Raw genomic sequence first — 19,332 nt, forward strand, 5'->3', positions numbered from 1 at the left:
AATGAGATAGAAAACTCTACAACTCTACCCGCCAATCAAAATTGACATATAATTTCCAAATTTAATACGACTTAAAATTTTCAGTATGGACACATGTTTTTCCTTAATACTTTTAATAGGGCATTATTTAAGAGGAAATTCTCTTATTGGGATCTAATAGAATAAAGAGAGTTTCAATTGATGGATATACACCGAGTCTTCTCAAGTGCTAACAATTCAAGGGATATAAAAATAACAGGTAGCCCCAGTTCGCGTTTAGGTCCTGATTGGCTCCCTGTCCGTGACGTCATGTGGAGGAACTTTTGCCCATCTTGAAACAGTATACCAACTAACGTAATTGCGTATGCAGTATTTCAGTTCTTTTCTTGAACAGTACCTCGCGATACCCAAAGATATTATAAAATAAAGGATCTGCCTATAGATATTTCATCCTATTCACTGAGTGAAGCCAAAAACAACCGAGCATTGGCACGTCTGATTGGCTACTCTCATTTGTGCCATATACGTTGACTCATAACATTGCTATCTTCATATGTAGACATGTAGTGTGTCTGTCGTTTATTTTTATTGAAGTCATTGCTTCAGATTATATTATATATTGGTTACATGCTGTATGTATGTGTGTACAAATACGTGTGAGAAGAAATTACTCGGAATAATCTTTCACAGCTAAGAAAATCACCAATCATAGGATACGTAATGGCTGTGACGTATGGCTTCAGGATTTTGTGGCACGGACAAATTCTCTATTTTATAACATCCTTGGCGATACCCTCCACGTGACGTCACCAACCGCAAAGTATCCTGGAAAAAATGAGAGCAGAAAGGCTGAATAGTCTCCTGCTCACAATTGATAGCAGAATACTTACGATGGTACTCATAATGATGACAATTATAATAACTGTAGCTCAGACAAAAAAAAAACTTTCCTAGTCTATGAAATTATATTGATAGCATTTTATTTCAAACAAGTTTATTATGTTTATTTTCCTCTATTAGTATGTTACAATGTTGACGGTTGAGCAGTAGATGGTCTATAAATTAACACTTCAACGACTACATAATCTGTCTATATACGAAAATTGTCTAATTGTTGTAACAATTCCAAGTTGTAAATAAAAATTCTCACATTTAAAATATCCAAAAACATGAAATCTACCAATGATTTCCGTTTGCTGGAGGATTCAAACTAAAATATCGACTGATATTAAAGTTACAAACATGTGAAGAAGTTACTGCAGAATATGTTTTTTTAAGTCTGTGATCCTTGAAAATGGATAGTTATTTAAAAATCAGAAATATTGGGAATAATTTAAGCTCTTTGGAATACAAAAAAAAAAAAAAAAAAAAAAAGTACTATTTTTATTTTAAAATTTTAAATTAGAATGAGGAATATGTTAATTTATTGCTAATAAATAAAAGTTACCTGATCAATTCCATCTATTATTATAACAAGCGTTCTTTGTAGACCAGATGCAGCGAGGAGTTGAGGGATCATAGTTGTATAGCTTTCAACACTCTGGAAGCAGAAAATAAAGGCAATCAAAGTATGAATAACTACAAAACCAAGGTTACATAAACCATCATAGTAAAATACAGTAGCTATAGGTTAATTCAGGGTCTATTTAACGCTTTTGCCGCCAAATGTCTATAATTTCCAGAGCTGGACTACGGGAAAAAGCTGATCCGAGAAAATTTGCAGCCCAGGACCTTGACACATGTTGAATCATGTTTAAATACGTCCCTGGGTTTATAAGAAATACAACTAACAAAACTATAAAAGAAAACTACTTACATGTGTAGTCCAGCACATTTGTCCTGTTGTTAATATAGAACAGTGTGATGCTATGCTTCTAAGAAGTTGCTCCATTGTACCGCTTTCAGCTGTAATTCCTACAAATCTTAAAATTAGGAAACATTCAGGATTCCATGATTGACAGCACTGAGCAGCTCTCGCCATTACAGTGCTCTTTCCACATCCTCTGGGACCATGGATTACCAAGGGTTGACGGTTATCTCCCAATACATAGCTGAAAATATATTAAAAGACAATTAGTAAGTGAATCACCGGGCTTTTATGAAGTAAATGACATAAAAGCAAGAAGTATCGAATGTAAATGAACAATTACGTTTTCTTTTGTACGTGAACCCAGTACATTTCTGTATATTTATTGTTAAATGTATTGGTCTGAAAAAGTTTATTTAAAATAAACACAAAGAAAAGAAAAAACGGAAAGTTGAACCCCCGTGGAAAGAATGGTAAAATGAATTCCTCCTCTTTCACGGCATTTTTTTTTTAAATGCTATTTTAAAGAATGAAACGAGGAATGGAACGCTTTTTTCTTTCGGAAAACAAATGCAGTTCCTTTTTAAAACGAAATCTCCGAATAATTTAATAGAATTTTTGGATAATATTGTAACGTTTATATATAACGAACAAATGAAATAAATGAAAATCGGCAGTTCCTATGTCGGATTCCGTTGTCAGCCGTCCCAACTAGGTCTCAGATTTCCCCATGATTAATTCCTCAGTCTCAACAGGCGAATACTGAAATGGTACTCTGAAATTTAGACCTTGGTTCACTTCCATTTTTTTCCCATGTTTTAATGTGGAATTTTAGAAATAAATTTAAAATTACTTTTACTGAATTTTGTGTTTCGAATAGTATAAACTTCTAGTATTGCTTATTAGAAATTCTGCTGCACATTTTACAGGTAACATTTAGGTAAACATCTTTACTCGTCTATTATTACAGATTACTTTTACTAAAAGACCTTACTTATAATACCATCAAAGTAATAGAAATTTATTAGAATTCTAGCTCTTTTAAGCAGTGAAGTTGCTAGGAAGAAATAGAATGGAAATATTTCTTCTAAAATATTGCTTTACTTAAGTATATACTTCCACTGTTGAAGTCGACTTATATTAAACTATATTTTAATTTAAATTTCTGTGGGTTTCTAAGAACTTTGAAACATAGTGGGAAGTTCTAAGGGTTAAGCGAACGGGAAGTCTAAGTTGAACAACTTACGCTAGAGCAGATAGTTCTCCCTATTATTAGTAACGCTGCTGTTGTTAGCAACTCCATTTCGCAAATGTTGCGCTCCGTTAAAATGTCATAAACATATGGAAATTAAATTCGGGCTACATCCTCATCTTTAGTTTTCTTCCATGTTTCTTCTACACCAAGCCAAAATAAATTACTAAGGTCTTCTATGGTACACAAAACTAAGATAAATTAGCATTAAGATGGTTTATAGTATGTCAGAGGCGAAAAATGGAACGACTTAGTTCATCCAACGTATATGCCAGAGAAAATCAAATGATACGAGTAAGTTCATCCATGGTATACGGAATAGAAAAATTAATGATACTGCTAAGTTCATCCAAGGCATATGCCAGAGAAAAACAAATGAAAGGACTAAGTTCATCCATGGTATACGGCAAACAAATGATACTGCTAAGTTTATCCAAGGTATATGCCAGAGAAAAACAAATGAAAGAACTAAGTTCATCCATGGTATACGGCAAACAAATGATACTGCTAAGTTTATCCAAGGTATATGCCAGAGAAAAACAAATGAAAGGACTAAGTTCATCCATGGTATACGGCAAACAAATTATACTGCTAAGTTTATCCAAGGTATATGCCAGAGAAAAACAAATGAAAGGACTAAGTTCATTCTTGGTATACGGCAAAAAAATAAATAAATGATACTGCTAAGTTTATTCAAGGTATATGCCAGAGAAAAACAAATTAAAGAACTAAGTTCATCCATGGTATACGGCAAAGAAAGATAAATGATACTGTTAAGTTTATCCAAGGTATAGCTATGCCAGAGGAAAACAAATGAAAGTACTAAGTTCATCCAAAGTATACTACAGAAAAACAAATGATGTGACAAAATTCATCCATGGTATACATCAGAGAAAAGAAAATGAAACAACTAATTTCATCCATGGTATACACCTGAGAAAAACAAATGATGCGTCCAATTTCATTCATGCTAGTGAGTGTATTCTCACTACAATTCAAGAAGTTATGTAATGCTCAATAGTTGTTTTTCAAAAGTCTACTTTGGTTATTTGTTCGCTGCGTTTATTTTCTTTCTTAAAATCTTGGATTTGGAAGAGGAAATAAAAGGAAGGCTATAAGCGATTCTAAAACGTTAACAATAATAATAAAATCCAAACGTATTTTGCCACTTACTTTTTCATTTCTTGAAGCACCTTCTCTCGATTCACACTACACTGTGCAGCAGACTGGCAGTATGCAGTTTGTTGCATTAGCTCTTGGAATAAATGACTTGGAATGCCGTAACTTGACTTTAAAACAACCTGCAAAATAATATAAACCAAGATGCTTACTTCAAATTCACTTCAGTGCTTTTAAGTAATTACCGAACTTAACGTTTAAGAAATACTTTTTAAAGTATTTACTACTGAGCATTAAGTGGCTCTGAATTCTCTTAATTCAGTTGCACGGACTTTCTAGAAGTTTCTATATATGATATTGAGATACAAACTTTTCTCAAACATTTTGTCTCTATAATAATTAAAGTATGTATATTTACACTCCTTTATGAAATCAATAATGTTTTTTATTTTATTTACCGTAATGCTTAGTTTTAATTATAACTAAAAATATTTCGTTCGCACAACTGCTACAGACATCCTCAGTTCATCTCTGCAGACTTCAAATTCCATTGAACTACACCTATTTATATCTTTTGGTCTTCTTTCCTTGCACCACAGTATACTTCTACTTTTAGAAACACGAAATAAAAAATGTATATCCGTAAATATCAAAATTGTGATATCTGGAAGAAATTATTTATTTATGTTAAGTAACTAACTGTTAACTAGCAGATTATATCTACTATGTTCGTCTGTTTGTAACGGTGACAGATGTATTCATTTAAACACATGCTACTTGTGATGTAAGGTATTCAACATTCTGGACACGTCGAAATTGCTTAGGATGATATAGAGGTATGGTTCCAAATTTTCTTGACTTCGGGACGTGCTGGAGGTGACATCATCAGCACCATACTCTAGGTGTCTTTACCTTTAAGTTTCAACCTAGGTATCCGTTTTATAGAGGCTGAAGGGCAGTAGAACGGGAAATAAGTCCTGATCTCACCGTGATCCAACTTGCGCCGTCTGGTTGATAAGTACGTGCTTCACAATCAGGAGACCTGATATCGGGGATACTTCGTATTCGAGCATCCCTAATAAATTTTATATGGATGCTGAGCACAAAAGACAAAAAGAAAAAGAAAAAAGGGATAAATTTTTAATATTTCACCGTATTTCTTAAATGACAGTAGGATTTGATTTTTTCATGAAGTTAAAGGTCTTTAATTTTTAAACTAGAGATAAGCATTTCATTTCAATTCGCGGTATTGTATACATTATCATTATACAAAAATATGAGCTTGATCTTTTTTTTTTTTTTTTTTTTTTAATTTAACTACCTTCTTTTACTATCTTTCTTTCTAAAATCTGCAAATCCTATCGACGGTACTCTACAGCTACTTCGTATCTTAAAAACAAAACACTACTTTACAGAAGAAAGAAAAATTTGAAATAGTTGGAGATTAGTTGAAAGTCAACGAAAGTTGAAAGTGTTTTTTTGAGATACCAGATTGGTGTATAGTACCGTCGTAATGTTATCGTTCAGAATTGCGTGACGAGTTTTAAGATAATGGGTTTGAACCCTAAAGGCTCTCTGGTTACATCGTCGTACTTTTATTCAAGAATGTTTTCCAATGCGGAGAAAAGAAAAAACACGATTCTCATTCAAACTGGATTTTCAGGAAAGTTAATTCTTTTAAATTTTCCAGAAGGTCTCCGGATCTTCCACTAATCCTGTGAGTACCTTCAGAATCCCGGTTGTCCACTGTGAATTATTGTAGAGCACTCTCACTGATTTTCAAAACCCGGAGCTCCTGCCTGCAATTATGAAATATCACTTTTAACAACACAAATAAGGCGAAACTAGATAAGAAAAACAGCGTTAAAGCTGCTGTCAACATACTGTTACTAGCATTAATAAACGCCTCAGACGAAGGCTGTCATGAGTTAAAATATAACCGAGAACTCTAGCTAATATCTTAGATTCACATATTTTCTGACCTACCTTAGCTTCGTCTTCCTCTATGATATCATCTATGATAGTTCGAAGGTGTTTACTTAAATTAGCGACAACGTCTTCCACATAACGAGCATGATCAGGTCTTTCTGGATAGAGCTTTCCTTCGTGCCACTTCACAAGCATTCGCAAAATATGCTTCTCGGACAACTGATTCTGAAAAAGAATTAAAGAAAAATATAACTATCTGGATTTTCTTTTACAAAGATATTACTCTTATCATACTAATGTAGAAATTGATAAAAATCAAACATTTTGCAAGTGTATACACAAGATCTTCGGAAACAACACCAACAATCCTTCGGAAATGATTTTTAAAAAGGGCTAAGATGGATACAAAAACGAGTCTACGATTTTTCTTTATACTAACATGGTTAATGGGCCCCAGGGACTTACTCCGTTGTCCATGGCACCTAATTTTTTGTGCATGAACATATCTTAGTCATGTTTATGGATTGGACTAGGTTTCATTCGGATGTCCGGATGACACATTCATGTCCTTTTCTTGTGAGTTCTATTAAGTATATGTACTAAAGGAACTCTTTGTCTAATAATGGGAAGAAAAAAGTTAAGAACAGAATCAAGATGGGACGAATAAGAAGAATAAATCATATTTCATATTAGTGAGCAATATTCAATTTTAGGTGTGAGAGGTTTCAGTATCACAAATTCCAATAAACCTGTAGCAGATAACAAGCATTCTCATAGCACTTTTGACAGTAGCAGTGATGTAATCAGAGAAAGTGAATTTCTCGTCAAATAACACTACGTGATCTTTTTGGATAGCAACTTTCAACAGGATTGTTATTAATTCAATACCTGTAATAAATTTTAAGTATACATGTAGTAATATTAAGAGTAGAATATTTTTGAGAATTTGGTGTTACATTCAGTAGCGTACGCACAACTTATTTCCGGGCGGATCCAAACTGAATATGAGGGTATCTTATATTAAAATTCCTAAACTTGCCCCTAAAATTAGGCCTAATTTACACAAAAGTCCAAATTTCGGGGATCCGGACCCCCAGAACCCACCCCCTGCGTACGTCCCTGGTTACATTCCAGGTTGTACAACACTTACTAAGTTTAGCAAGAGTTTGTTGAAACCGTTGGAAAAGCTCACAATCGTCAGAGAAAAGAAGAATGTTCATAGATGGCAAAAAAAAATCTAATAAGCATGAACCATGTGTTCATAGTAAAGTCTTCTATGTACAGAAGGGATTATGTGTACTTAATTTAGACTTCAAGTGCGGAAGTATTCCTTTTTTCTGTACACAAAACGAATAACATATTCATATAGCGATTCCACAAGTAATCCAAAGAAATACGCCAGCTAGATAATGCAAAGAACGTGTTTGTGAAATATATATAAAAAAATACAACTTTCCGAAGTATCATACAGGAAATGCACAATTATGTATACGAGAAGTATTCAAAAAGTATCCAACCTTCGGTAATCCCTTTCAAAATAGCCTCCTTGGTAACGCACACACTTTTCCCAGCGCTTCCGTCATTGTTGGAAACACTTCTGAAACATAGTTTTTGGAATGGTGAACACCGTGCCGTCGCATTCCGCATGATGTCTTCTCTTGACTCAAATCAGGCCCCTTTTAGTGGCATTATCAGCTTGGGAAATAACCAAAAGTTATACAGAGTTATGTTGGGTGAGTAGGGACCATGACGACACATAAGAATGTTGTATTTGGCAATGAAAGCCTGTACTCTCCTCATGCCTAAATTCTCGTTCAAAATTGAATGTATCGATCCGATTATTAAATAGTTTCCGCTTGGATATCTCCAAACTTTTGGCAAAATTTGATGCAATATCGCTGCTCAAGTTTTGTCTGTCATTTTACAAAAAGTGAAATACGACGACCACTCATTAAACGTCTTCACTCGTTGGCTGACTAACGCTTTCTGCGGGCGGGAAAAAATAGGCTTCGATGTTTTTGAACACACCTCGTATATATATACTTACCGGTACTTTATATATTAATGTATAAAGTTAACCTTAAAGAACTTACTCTAAGATCGTTTTGAAGTGTTTCTAATCGTCTCCTCAGCTCGATGTCTCCTGGAGAGGAAACGGAGCCTAATTCTGCCGGATCTGGTGACTGGACGTGGGTAAACACACGATAAAGCCAAATACATCTGCGTGCGAGTTCCTGACTCATAAATACAGTGTTATGTACTTCCTGAAATATGTGAAAAGTATTGAGGTTTAGATTACCTAGGTAGGACATAATAGATAGACAATCAAGTAAGTTTATCTAATAATATATGTGATATTTCATCGTCCTACTAATATGTTATACAGAAAGACAGCATGAGACAGAAATAAGCATAAGGGAATATCCGTTAGATATAAACTATCTGTAATTTTATTTTTTGACTCGCCCCTTAAGATTTATGTGCTATCTTTTAACTTCAGTTCTCATGAGGCATTAAAGAAAAGTTCACGAAAATGCATTATTGTATAATCGGCACCAAAAGTTCGTACCTTGTCAAAGAAACCATCTTCTTAATACCAGGCCCGTAGCCAGCCCGAAAATGTAGGGGGCCCGGTGGAAGTTAGGGGGGGGGGGCCTTAGTTCATCCCATATTATAGTTCATTTGCAAACCTACCGTGAAAATTTTAGAGGGGGCCAGTAAAAATTTAGGGGGGCCTGGCCCCCCTAGACCCCCTGGATACGGGCCTGCTTAATACATCCTGTATGAATCATCTTATCATTATAGTTTTCTCTGAGTTCAAGAAAATTCCATTAGTTTTAATTTTTAGAAGACCAGTCAATACTTAAATAGTTCCGTTCTTAATTACTGGCATAATTACAATATACCATTTTTAATTTATGCTCAAATATGTTTATTAGTTCATGAACCATTGATAATAAAAAGTGCATATACGATGATGGATTGGAAAGTTTGTGGCCTGACTAGGAAGTAAGCAATTATTTTATGTTTGTATACATTATCTGCGTAGCTATATCCGTTGGTAGTCATTATGTAAAATTTCATTTCTCTATTGTTTCAGGTGAGGAGTTTATAAGGCGCTAAGTCAGCAGAAGTGACAGACATTTTTGTGACATGAAGAAAATCGAGCATCGAGCTGTCATTAAGTAACTGCATAAAAAGGGTTTAACACCACAGGAAGTTCATATGGACATAGTAGAAACACTAGGAAACTCTGCGCCCTCGTATTCCATGGTTTTAAAAAAAGTGGGTAACTGAATTTAAGCGTGGCAGAAACAACATTGAAGATGATCCCCGTAGTGACAGGCCTTCAACGTCGACCATTACAGAAAATGTCAATAAAATTTGTGATCTGAATTTGAATGACCGCAGAATCAAAATCCCAGAGATAGCTGAGACTATGGGTATTTCCTATGAGCGAGCACAAAACTTAGTCTTAAACGAATTAGCGTTTTTTAAGGTGTTCGCAAGATGGGTACTCAAGTTGCTTTCAATTGAATACAAACGCAATCGTCCTATCCCGCGATTATTTGGAGCTGTTTCAAAGTGATCCGGAGGAGTTTATATGTGTATTTGTGACGATGGAGGAAACATGGGTACATCATTATACACCAGAATCAAACAATAATCGAAGCAATGAAAACGACCTGGATCTCCTGTACCAAACCAAAGAAAGTCAAACAAGTTTTATCGCCAAACAAGGTTATGGCATCAATTTTGGGGGATACTAGGGGCATTATCCTGATTGATTTCTTGGAAAAGGGAATGACTGTCAATTCTGAATATTACTGCAACCTTCTGCGACGTTTGTGTGAGGAACAGTGCCGGATAGCTTAGGGCCTCACTCTCTTGGAGGCTCCAAAAATTAAAGGAAACAACTGGATGTAAATTTCCATATATACGAAAAATAGTAAATAAAATAAAATCTACATATAGCAACAGTGCTTCTGTGAGCGTGTGTCCTCCCCCACTCCTATTCCATTTTAATTTTCCCAGTTTCTCTTGGCTGAAGTGGAATAAGGCTCCATGGATTATACGTCGACGCAGACTTTGTTAGTTTTATCTTTTTCAAGGAGTTGGCAGTACTGTGAATGGTGACTTGAACTTCTTGTGCATCGGACAAAGGGATGTTATGTGGTCATGACTTTATAACAAAATAGTTTCTTAAAACCTGATGTAATCGAGAAACATTTTTACTATTTCCAATACTTTGAATATATTGCCCTAATGGTGAATCCTTATAGCACTTTTTGATATACATATTCTTTGTATAGAACATTTTGTATAGATATTATTAAAATTTCTCTCTGTCATCGTAAGCGCAAGTATACCGACGCTAGATAGAGAAGCCGCGAGAACTATTGTGCTAATGGACGGCATCGAAATGAAAAGATGTACACAACTTACCACCGAAATCCAATGTTAATTTGGTGATCATTTGTATAATTGTGCTAACATAAGTAATAGTGAATTGCAAAAGTTACGTTATTTTGTTATTTACGTAAGTTATAGTGAATTTCCACAAAATGTATTAAAAACTACTTAACTTCTCTGAAACTAAGTAAAAGCACATTGTTTCAGTTCCTTGCAAACGTTGCTATTCAAGAACAAATGCCAAATCAATTATTGAATTTTACTTATATTAGCAATAAAGTAACGTAAGTAAGACAAAGTATAAATTTACTTCTTTAATTATTGATCAGTGGCACCACAAGTAACTTTACGGTCGACTACCCAGCCGGACAATGGAAATTGAAGTTATTCCAGGAAGTCGGAAAACTATTCAAAAATGGGGAAAAGAATATAAAAAGGGATTGCCCTCCAAAAGAGTCCACTAAACCCCCCTTCTTCCTTATGAAATCACGAAAATCAGTGTTGTGTGAATTAGTGCTCAGTGAGTAACGTGTGAAAAATAATCATTTCTCTAATCATGCAATAAGCCGGCTTCGTCGTCATCTATATATATAAAAGAGAACGTACAAATCCTTTGTTAGCTCATCACGCTAATACGGCTGAACCAATTTCTTTCATTTTTGGGGGGTTATTAAGATTTGGACCCTAGATGGTTTTTATCATATCACTTTAATTTTCAATTACCAGTGTCTTGAGATAATTGACCATTCAAGTGTCCATAACGTACAAATCCTTTGTTAGCTCATCATAGCTAAATCTAACCGTATTTATATGCAACCCACATGACCGTGTCACTCGGCGGGTTAACATAAATGACAGGCGATATAATGTTAACATTTACTCCAATCTTCTATGGCTTTTATCATATCACTTGAAAGCGAAAAAGTAAAAATTATCTAAGTAACAAAGTTTATTGCGTTCCGGGGTGACCCCAGCGAAGCGGGGTGAACGCTGCTAGTATCATATATTTTTGAGTTAAAATTTTAAAATTCCTTTTTTTTATTTTTTTTATTCTTTTATTAGCAAATACATGGGCTTAGATTCATTATATTAAAATGATGAAAAGAAAAATCTAAAATACAAAACTAGGTATCGATAATAATCACATTAATAAAATGCTGAAGTAAGTATGTATATAAAATGTGTAATATTTTGTGCTTGAGTAAAACCATTTTCGTGTATATTTCTTGTTTTCAGTTGTAATTCATGTTTCTCGCATCGATCACTACCAAAACGGTAAAAATTCAGTAGTTAATATCATAGAACTTGAGTGTATGCAAAGCAGGCGTGTCACTGAAGGTGGGTACGCGCATATTCCAGTTTGGTTCGGACTCATCTCAAGTTGCAATCTGGTGCAGTTCCTCATACGAATTCTAACCACTAAAACCACCATTAGTAAGGCGTACCGAACAAGATTCAAACTCAGAAGGTCATAAGAATGTCTTCCCAAAAGGGGACAAGCGGGAATCGAACCCCACCATGTTGTAAGAATGGCCTTCCCGAACAAGAACACGAACCACTCGTGTTATACTTCGTGTTGTGTAAACTTTTATGATCTAAGTAAATGGGCCCCCTTCTGCTATCCTGCTTCTTAAAATATCACTAGTTTCTTCATTTCTGTATATAGGGTGCCTACGTTCATCTTGATACTTAAAGGGCCCCATTACCTTCAATATCTTAGGGCCCCATTAAACCTAAATCCGTCTCTGGTGAGGAAATCTAAATTAAAATGCCAGGAATGCTGCAAGGAAAGGTGTTGTTTCACCAGGACAATGCACACGTCTCTTGCATCCATGGCAGAAATTCATTCCTGTGGGTTTGGAGCTGTTGCCCTGTTTGCCTGATCTGCCCCCATCGGACTTTCATTTGTTTAGAAATCTTTAAAAAAATTTGGGAGGTGAGCGATTTTCTTTGGGTGAAGAGTGCTGTACTGGGATATTTTACAGGGCGCGAGTAATTATCTTTTAGATGTGGTACAAAAGCGTTACTGCAGAGGTGGCGTAAATGTATCTCGGTCGAGGACAATTACATGGAAAATAAAATTTAACCAGAGATGTGCGTCTACGCGTAAAAAACAATAGTTTACGTTTACGTGTCAACTATGCGTAGACAATGTAAACAACGTAGACTATGAAGAATATGTCAACAACACTTAATTTAATATGGCGTTGTGGACAATAAAGGAGCTTTCTTTCGTCGTTACCTTGCGAAATTGCGTACAAAATAAAATGCCTAGACCAGCGAATAGTAACTTTCGAATACTTAGTTTCGTCTTGATGAAGGAAAGTAAAAAATATTATGCATTTTTTAAAATATGCAAGAAAAAATTGGCAAATACAGCAGATCCAAGACTGAAAGCCCACAGGTGAGAATTAGTTTTGTAAATTTCATTATAAAAGCAGTGCTCGAAGTGGAAAATCTAAGGAAGTGGTATGTGCAGAGCAGAGTAAAATACAGATTAGATAATTCCCTCTACTTTTTATATGTTAGTCGTTTCCCTAATCTTTCGCTGCATCGAAGCGAAACAACTGAATGAGGAAATATGAACAAACGAGCAACGAAATTCTTCCTTACATTTGATAGTGGTTGTCTATATAGTCTACACGGGAAAAGGTGTAATGTAGATTACGTATAGATTACAGTAGACAATCGCGTAGACGAAAAATTATAGTTTACGGCACATCACTGAATTTAACTTATCCAGATATTTTCTAATTTTGTAGGTCAGATCACGAACTATCCAATCCACCCTCGTATATGCCCAGTCATAACTATATTTCTGCAATGCATTTATAAGGGAACAAATTATTCTCTTGTTATGCCAAATTTAAATTAATTTATGAACTTTATCAGATTAAAAAAATATTATTACTTTTAATTAAAGTTTTTTTTCCTATAAGATAAGGTTCATAAAAATAAACATAAAGAAAAAACTAGGTAAAATCCTTATCTTTGAAATATTTCATTTCAACTAGGGAAAACGTGTACCTGTTCCTTAAAGTTCTCAAATAAGTCAACGAAACATATTTCAAAGGTGAACATTTCTTTACTTTACAATAACCTTTGTTTGTTTTGTTATATGACAGACATTTTTGGGCATATCTTTAAAAGAAAGAATACCATATACTCAATTAAGAAATTACGAGGCTGATTAGTGATCTAATGGTACCTGTTCTACAACCGTTGTTAGATATGTGTCCCTTAATTCCTGTGGAAACACGTTCACCATAACAGCTAAAATCCTTTCAATCTCGGATCTCCATTCACTTAAGGCTTGCTCCTTCTCTTCTGCAGAGTCTTGCTGAAATAAACAAATAAATAAATAAATAAACATAAAGTTTGTATTGAAATGATTACATATAGGTATCTACTGTTGTATAGAATGGTACTGGTTAGAAATTTGAATTTAGTATCTCTATCAGTGCCGTGCCGTGAAAAATCAGCGCCCGGGGCTAGAGTATACGACGGCGCCTGCATACATATATTCCAAGTAATTTTTCCTATCTTTTTCCTTTTTCTCTCGATTTTTCGCCCCCGTACGCCCCCCCACGGCACGGCCATGATCTCTATTAGCTAAAATTTACTTGTATGATAAAAACTTTAAGTAAATGTAAATTCGTCATATAATAGAGACAACGTGTTAAAAATTTCAGTGAGAAACGGGCCTAAAATATTGCAATATCCCCTCGTATTCGTAAACAGCATTCTGTGCTTCTCCACAAGGATTATCAAGCAACCGGCAGAAGCCACCTATGAAGATGCGCGAAGGAGGACACGAAGAGCCACGAAGGACCAATAGAATCTCTCCACAGGCTCCGCCCCAAAAATCGGCTATAAAAGAGCATGTCGAGACACAGAGATTCACCAGCAGACACCACACCAGATGCAGGTAACACCTTTTCAGACGCCAAGCAATCAGAAACCGACGAAGAAATCGTCTCACTAGTAACCACACTGCGAGAAATCCAGGAACTTCTAGCGGGACTCAATCTCAGCTGCTTCCTCGATCGATTGAAAACCGGACTTTGCAAGATAGCCCAAGTTACTGATCCAACTACCAAGATGGCCACCCTCCTCCAAGTCGTTGCCTCACTCCTGGATGATGGCACAGACTAATATGAGGATAAAAGGTGATATTCGAATTGTCAGCTTCAACGTAAAAGGAATCCTAAAACAGCGAGCAAAGATCACTGACTTCCTTACGAGGGAAAACATCGACGTCGCTCTGCTCATCAGAGACATTCCTCAAACCACCAAATCTGCTTCGCATCCGGTATTATGCTGTATACCGCAACGACCGAGTGGGACGAGCCAAAAGGCGGAACTGCAGTTGTCATCAAGCAGCACATACCACACACTTCAACTACTAGCGCTGCAATCCATCGAGGCATCAGGGATAACTATCCACTCCCTGGATGGCCCCTTACACATCCTGTCAGTGTACAGACCACTGGACAGACAGATCAATGCTCAAGACCTGCAACTGCTGCTGACAACACTAGACCATGAGTTTTCTTGGGAGGGGACTTGAACTGCAAATACCCGACCTGGAACTCAAGACTCTCCAACCAAAATAGCCGACTTCTCCACCGGCACCTTAGGCAGATTGATCTTATACTGAGGGAGCCAACGCACTTTCCTAGGGATAGGAGACTCCCTGATGTCTTCGACATGACGCTCACAGCAAACGCAGCCATTATAGAGGGACCAGATGTGATCCACGATCTCCAATCTGACCACATACCTGTGGTACTCACCCTGGCGACAAGACATCACGTCTCATCAAGCAGGATTCCACCGACCAAGGAAGCAAACTGGCAGGAATACACCTGGCTACTAGCAGAGATGGTTGGCCCAAGATACCCCGTACAATCTCCCAAGGACATCGAAGCCGCGGTCCTAAGCTTAATGGCTGCGATGAAATCTACCCTTACGCTGGTTACCATCACAAGGGAAAGGCCATAATCCCAGCGGATCCTGGTGACTTGAGGACCACTGCCCTCATCCATATTAAGCGCAGGGTCAGACGGAGGTGGCAAACAACTCGCAACCCACAATATAAAGCATTATGGAACGACCTTACTACCAGAGTCAAGAAGATACTTCAGAGGAGACAGATGGAAAAGTGAGGCCAGAAGATCCGGGAAATGCAAACGTCATCACCAGAGTTCTGGGAACTCCTTCGTTCTCTGAGCAAACCATCGGGACCGCCACGAGCGCAGTCACTTCGAGGACCCCAAGGACTGGTATACACCCCGCAGGAACAGGCTGACCTATTTGCAACGCACTGTAAAACGTCTTCCAGGAGCACAGCATACAGTCAGACCAACACACAGTCGGAATGGTGGAGAGAAGCATTCAGGAGCTAGATCTACCTGCCCCCTGCCCACCAGACCAACTTGTGACACCTCGTGAGTCCAGAAGAATGTTAGGAAGCTCAACATACAGCGAGCAGCAGGTCCTGACCGAATTCCACCAGTAGCAATCAAACACACTCCGTGAAAAGTCATGGTACTCCTGTATCGTATCACCAATGCCATACTGCAAACAGGGCACTATCCAACCAGCAAGAAAGAAGCACGCCTGGTCATGATTCCGAAGACTAAAAGCACCAGAACGGACCTCAAAAACCACCACCCCATAAGTCACACATCAGCCAGGTTGTGGAGCCAACATCTAGAAGAAGCTTATACAGTGCGTCGAAGAACAAAATATCACACCACACCACCAGTTCGGATTTTGAGCTGAACACTGTACCACACAGCAGCTGATCCGTGCTGTTCAAACGATCACCCACCAATTCAACGAAGGTGGACATACGCTAGGCTTGTTTCTTGTTGCGTTTAGTCGAAAAATAAAAATATGTAAAATGTTTATTAATAAAATCTCCGTTTTAAAATAGCAATAGCTTCGTGAGATACTCGTAACTGGGTGACCATGGCAATGCCTGTGGTGGAAGTGCGCGAGCTTTCCGCTTTGTGTCGCTAGTTGTAGCTGCAGCCAGCTGCTTGCTGCTTAACCAGCGGACGGCGTATTTTCACTTAGGTACTGCAAGAGTGGAGTTCGAAAACACGATAATGGGAATTGTGAAATGGAGGTGTTGATATTTGAAGTTACGAAGACAGGAACCAGGGATTTTGGCTGTAAGGAGACTGAAGCAGAAATCTAACCACTAAATTGCTCAGGAAGGAAAACAGGTTTGGAGACAGAAAAAAAAAGAAAGGAAAGAAAATGAATGAAATAGTTTCTGGTATGTATGGTAATTAGTCATATTTGCATTAGTAACTTCCATTTCACTTTCCTTATTGTCTTGTTTGAGAAAAAAACAAAAACAAAAAAGAAAATAAAGGAAAGAAACTGAATTTGGTCAACTTACGTAACCATTAAATGCCTTGGTTGGAATATATGAATAAAACCCTTTTGGGTGTTTGCTTTTAACTATAAATTAAAGTTTCAGCAGCTAACCCTGGTCATTCATATTGGGTAGAGAATTCTCCTATATCATTTAAAGTTTCGATAAGAAATGCTTTATTGCGTTTAAAGTGGGGATTTTATATCTAAAGATTCGAGTGTCAAACAAATCCTTGAAAAAAAAAGGGTTAATGTGTGTTACTTTTCACATTGGATGTTATATTTGAGAATTGATTTACTTCTAGGGAGAACTTTCGTTATTATATTTCGTACATGTTGTTTGTTACTGAATTTTACAAAATAAAGTTTGTTAGTTGTTATTTGAAATTGGGATTTACAGTGATTTGGAACAGATACGAACCTATTCAACCCTTCTATGGTAACTATCGCGCTCACTCGATGTGTGGACGTTAATTGTCAGTACTGGTTGTTTTATTTTCGGGAATTATTTTGCAGTAAAGAAATTTAATGCTATTTATATTCCTAGTGGGTAAAACAGCTAGAACTGGGAATTGGCGGATACATGGAATTATATATGTATATTTCATTACGCAACATTCTGGACGTGGGAAAAATTTCGACTGGCTGTGGCATAAAGGACTTCTGCACAAGATGAACCTCGGCTGACATTCCAAGATACCTCACACGAATAGTGAAGAGCTACCTCTCCAACAGGAACTTCCAAGTTTCTCACTCAGGGGCAAGCACTGATCCCAGACCAGTACGAGCAGGAGTACCGCAAGGGTCATGCATTTCGCCACTGCTGTATAACATTTATACAGCAGACTTGCCAACCACAATCAGAACGATGACAGCAACGTTTGCGGACGACACTGCATTGTTTCCAGCAACAAGAACAACAGGTTCGCGGAAATAGCTCTTAGGAGACACATTGCGCACCTGAAGACATGGATGCGGAACTGGAAGATTAAAATCAACACTGACAAAACTGGACACAAAATTGGACACTCCAAGGAACCCCACTACAGCTGCAGCAGAGTGCCAGATACCTGGGAGTACTCCTCGAGAGGAAACTCTCCTTCGAGCAGCACCTTACAGAAACCATAGACAGAGCAAACCGGAGATTCCGTGCCCTGCTCCCAATCTTTCTCACCAGATAACTGTCCCATGAGGTGAGGAGAAATATGGTATACATACAGCCACTTCTGCTCGATGCCTACGAAGCATGGGAACACGTGGCACAACGTCATCACAGGCCGCTACAAGTCGTCTAGAATGGGGCAGCAAGGGCAATAACCGGACACTCGATGGACACAAGAATCGAACAGATCCACGAAAACCTCAATCTTCCGCTCCTCAAGGACATACGACGAAAACTTTCAGCAACCTTCTAAACTCAAATCAGACAACATGAAAATCCTGCAGTCACAGACTTAGCGAGACCAGCGCCGCCTCAACCTCTGTTGTTTTCCTGACCTCAGTAAAACAGTGGCAGACTCCAACAACAGACACGCTTGATCATCACTGACAAGTACCCACACCAGACGGAAGGCAAGAGCTCAGGTCCGGTACTTCTGACCCACAAGCCACGACATGCTCAATGCTCAATGTTCGTACCTTTTTCTTCGCGCTGCTCTGAGTAGGAGAGACTTCCTAACTTTATCTCTGGGCTACTCTTGGCAAGAGGTTCCATTCCTATTTCCACGCTGCCCTGGGCAATAGATATTACCTGCCTCCGAGCTGCTACAGGCAGGAGGTCCAACATCATAGAGACAACACTCTTACTGAGAGGAAATTACTTATTTGTAGCGTAATGTACAAAGAGCTTGTATAGAACTTTCATAATAAAAAAGGCGAGAGAAAAGAAATAACCTCTACCATACATTACATTTTATGTTTTACTATTGTATTAAAACAGAAAGAAATAAAACTATCTTAGCTCATATTATCTTCAACAAAGACTTCTTTTTTAATAATCAGTTTTATCAAAATATCATCCCAAAATAACACTATACATTTGAGATCTCTTATTGGATGTCCAGCCAACTAAACGAAAAAATGTATATGTAAAGCAAAGGAGCGAGGCTTCTTTACAACGTGAGAAATGAATCAACACTATACCTTCCTCTTAGGCTTTTATGACTATTCTACAGAGAATAAAAATGATGTAAACTTACTTTAAATCCGGGTATGTGAGAACTAATTGGCTGTAGCCTGTAGCATGGCGGTTGAGCATGACTATCCAATTTATACCACTTTTGAAGAAGTTCTTTGTTCTCAGCATTAGCTGCACTACTTAAAGCCATCTCAAAATCCTGATTTTCTATTGTTTTTGGTAAAAGAGGGGTACCCAAAGAATTGCTCAGGAAAAGAACTGGAATGATGTATGAAACTTCCATTTGTCCTGAAACAAATAAAATAT

The 19,332-nt window shown here is 37.2% G+C and overlaps 1 protein-coding gene across 1 annotated transcript in view; it reads right to left on the reverse strand.

Annotated features, from left to right (window-relative positions):
* LOC145670258 (NACHT and WD repeat domain-containing protein 2) overlaps window positions 1-19,332 on the reverse strand; it is a 244,606-nt gene that overhangs the window by 65,343 nt on the left and 159,931 nt on the right. Inside the window, exons 6-12 of the mRNA XM_081738676.1 lie at window positions 19,088-19,314; window positions 13,708-13,839; window positions 8,180-8,350; window positions 6,144-6,311; window positions 4,212-4,339; window positions 1,796-2,030; window positions 1,427-1,519 (exon numbers count right to left, since the gene is read on the reverse strand). Of these exons, the coding sequence (XP_081594802.1) occupies window positions 1,427-1,519; window positions 1,796-2,030; window positions 4,212-4,339; window positions 6,144-6,311; window positions 8,180-8,350; window positions 13,708-13,839; window positions 19,088-19,314 (1,154 nt within the window). The remainder of the gene's footprint in view (window positions 1-1,426; window positions 1,520-1,795; window positions 2,031-4,211; window positions 4,340-6,143; window positions 6,312-8,179; window positions 8,351-13,707; window positions 13,840-19,087; window positions 19,315-19,332) is intronic.

Source organism: Thermobia domestica, chromosome 2 (genome assembly GCF_964235325.1).
Source record: "Thermobia domestica chromosome 2, izTheDome1.hap1.1, whole genome shotgun sequence".
NCBI lineage: Eukaryota > Metazoa > Arthropoda > Insecta > Zygentoma > Lepismatidae > Thermobia > Thermobia domestica.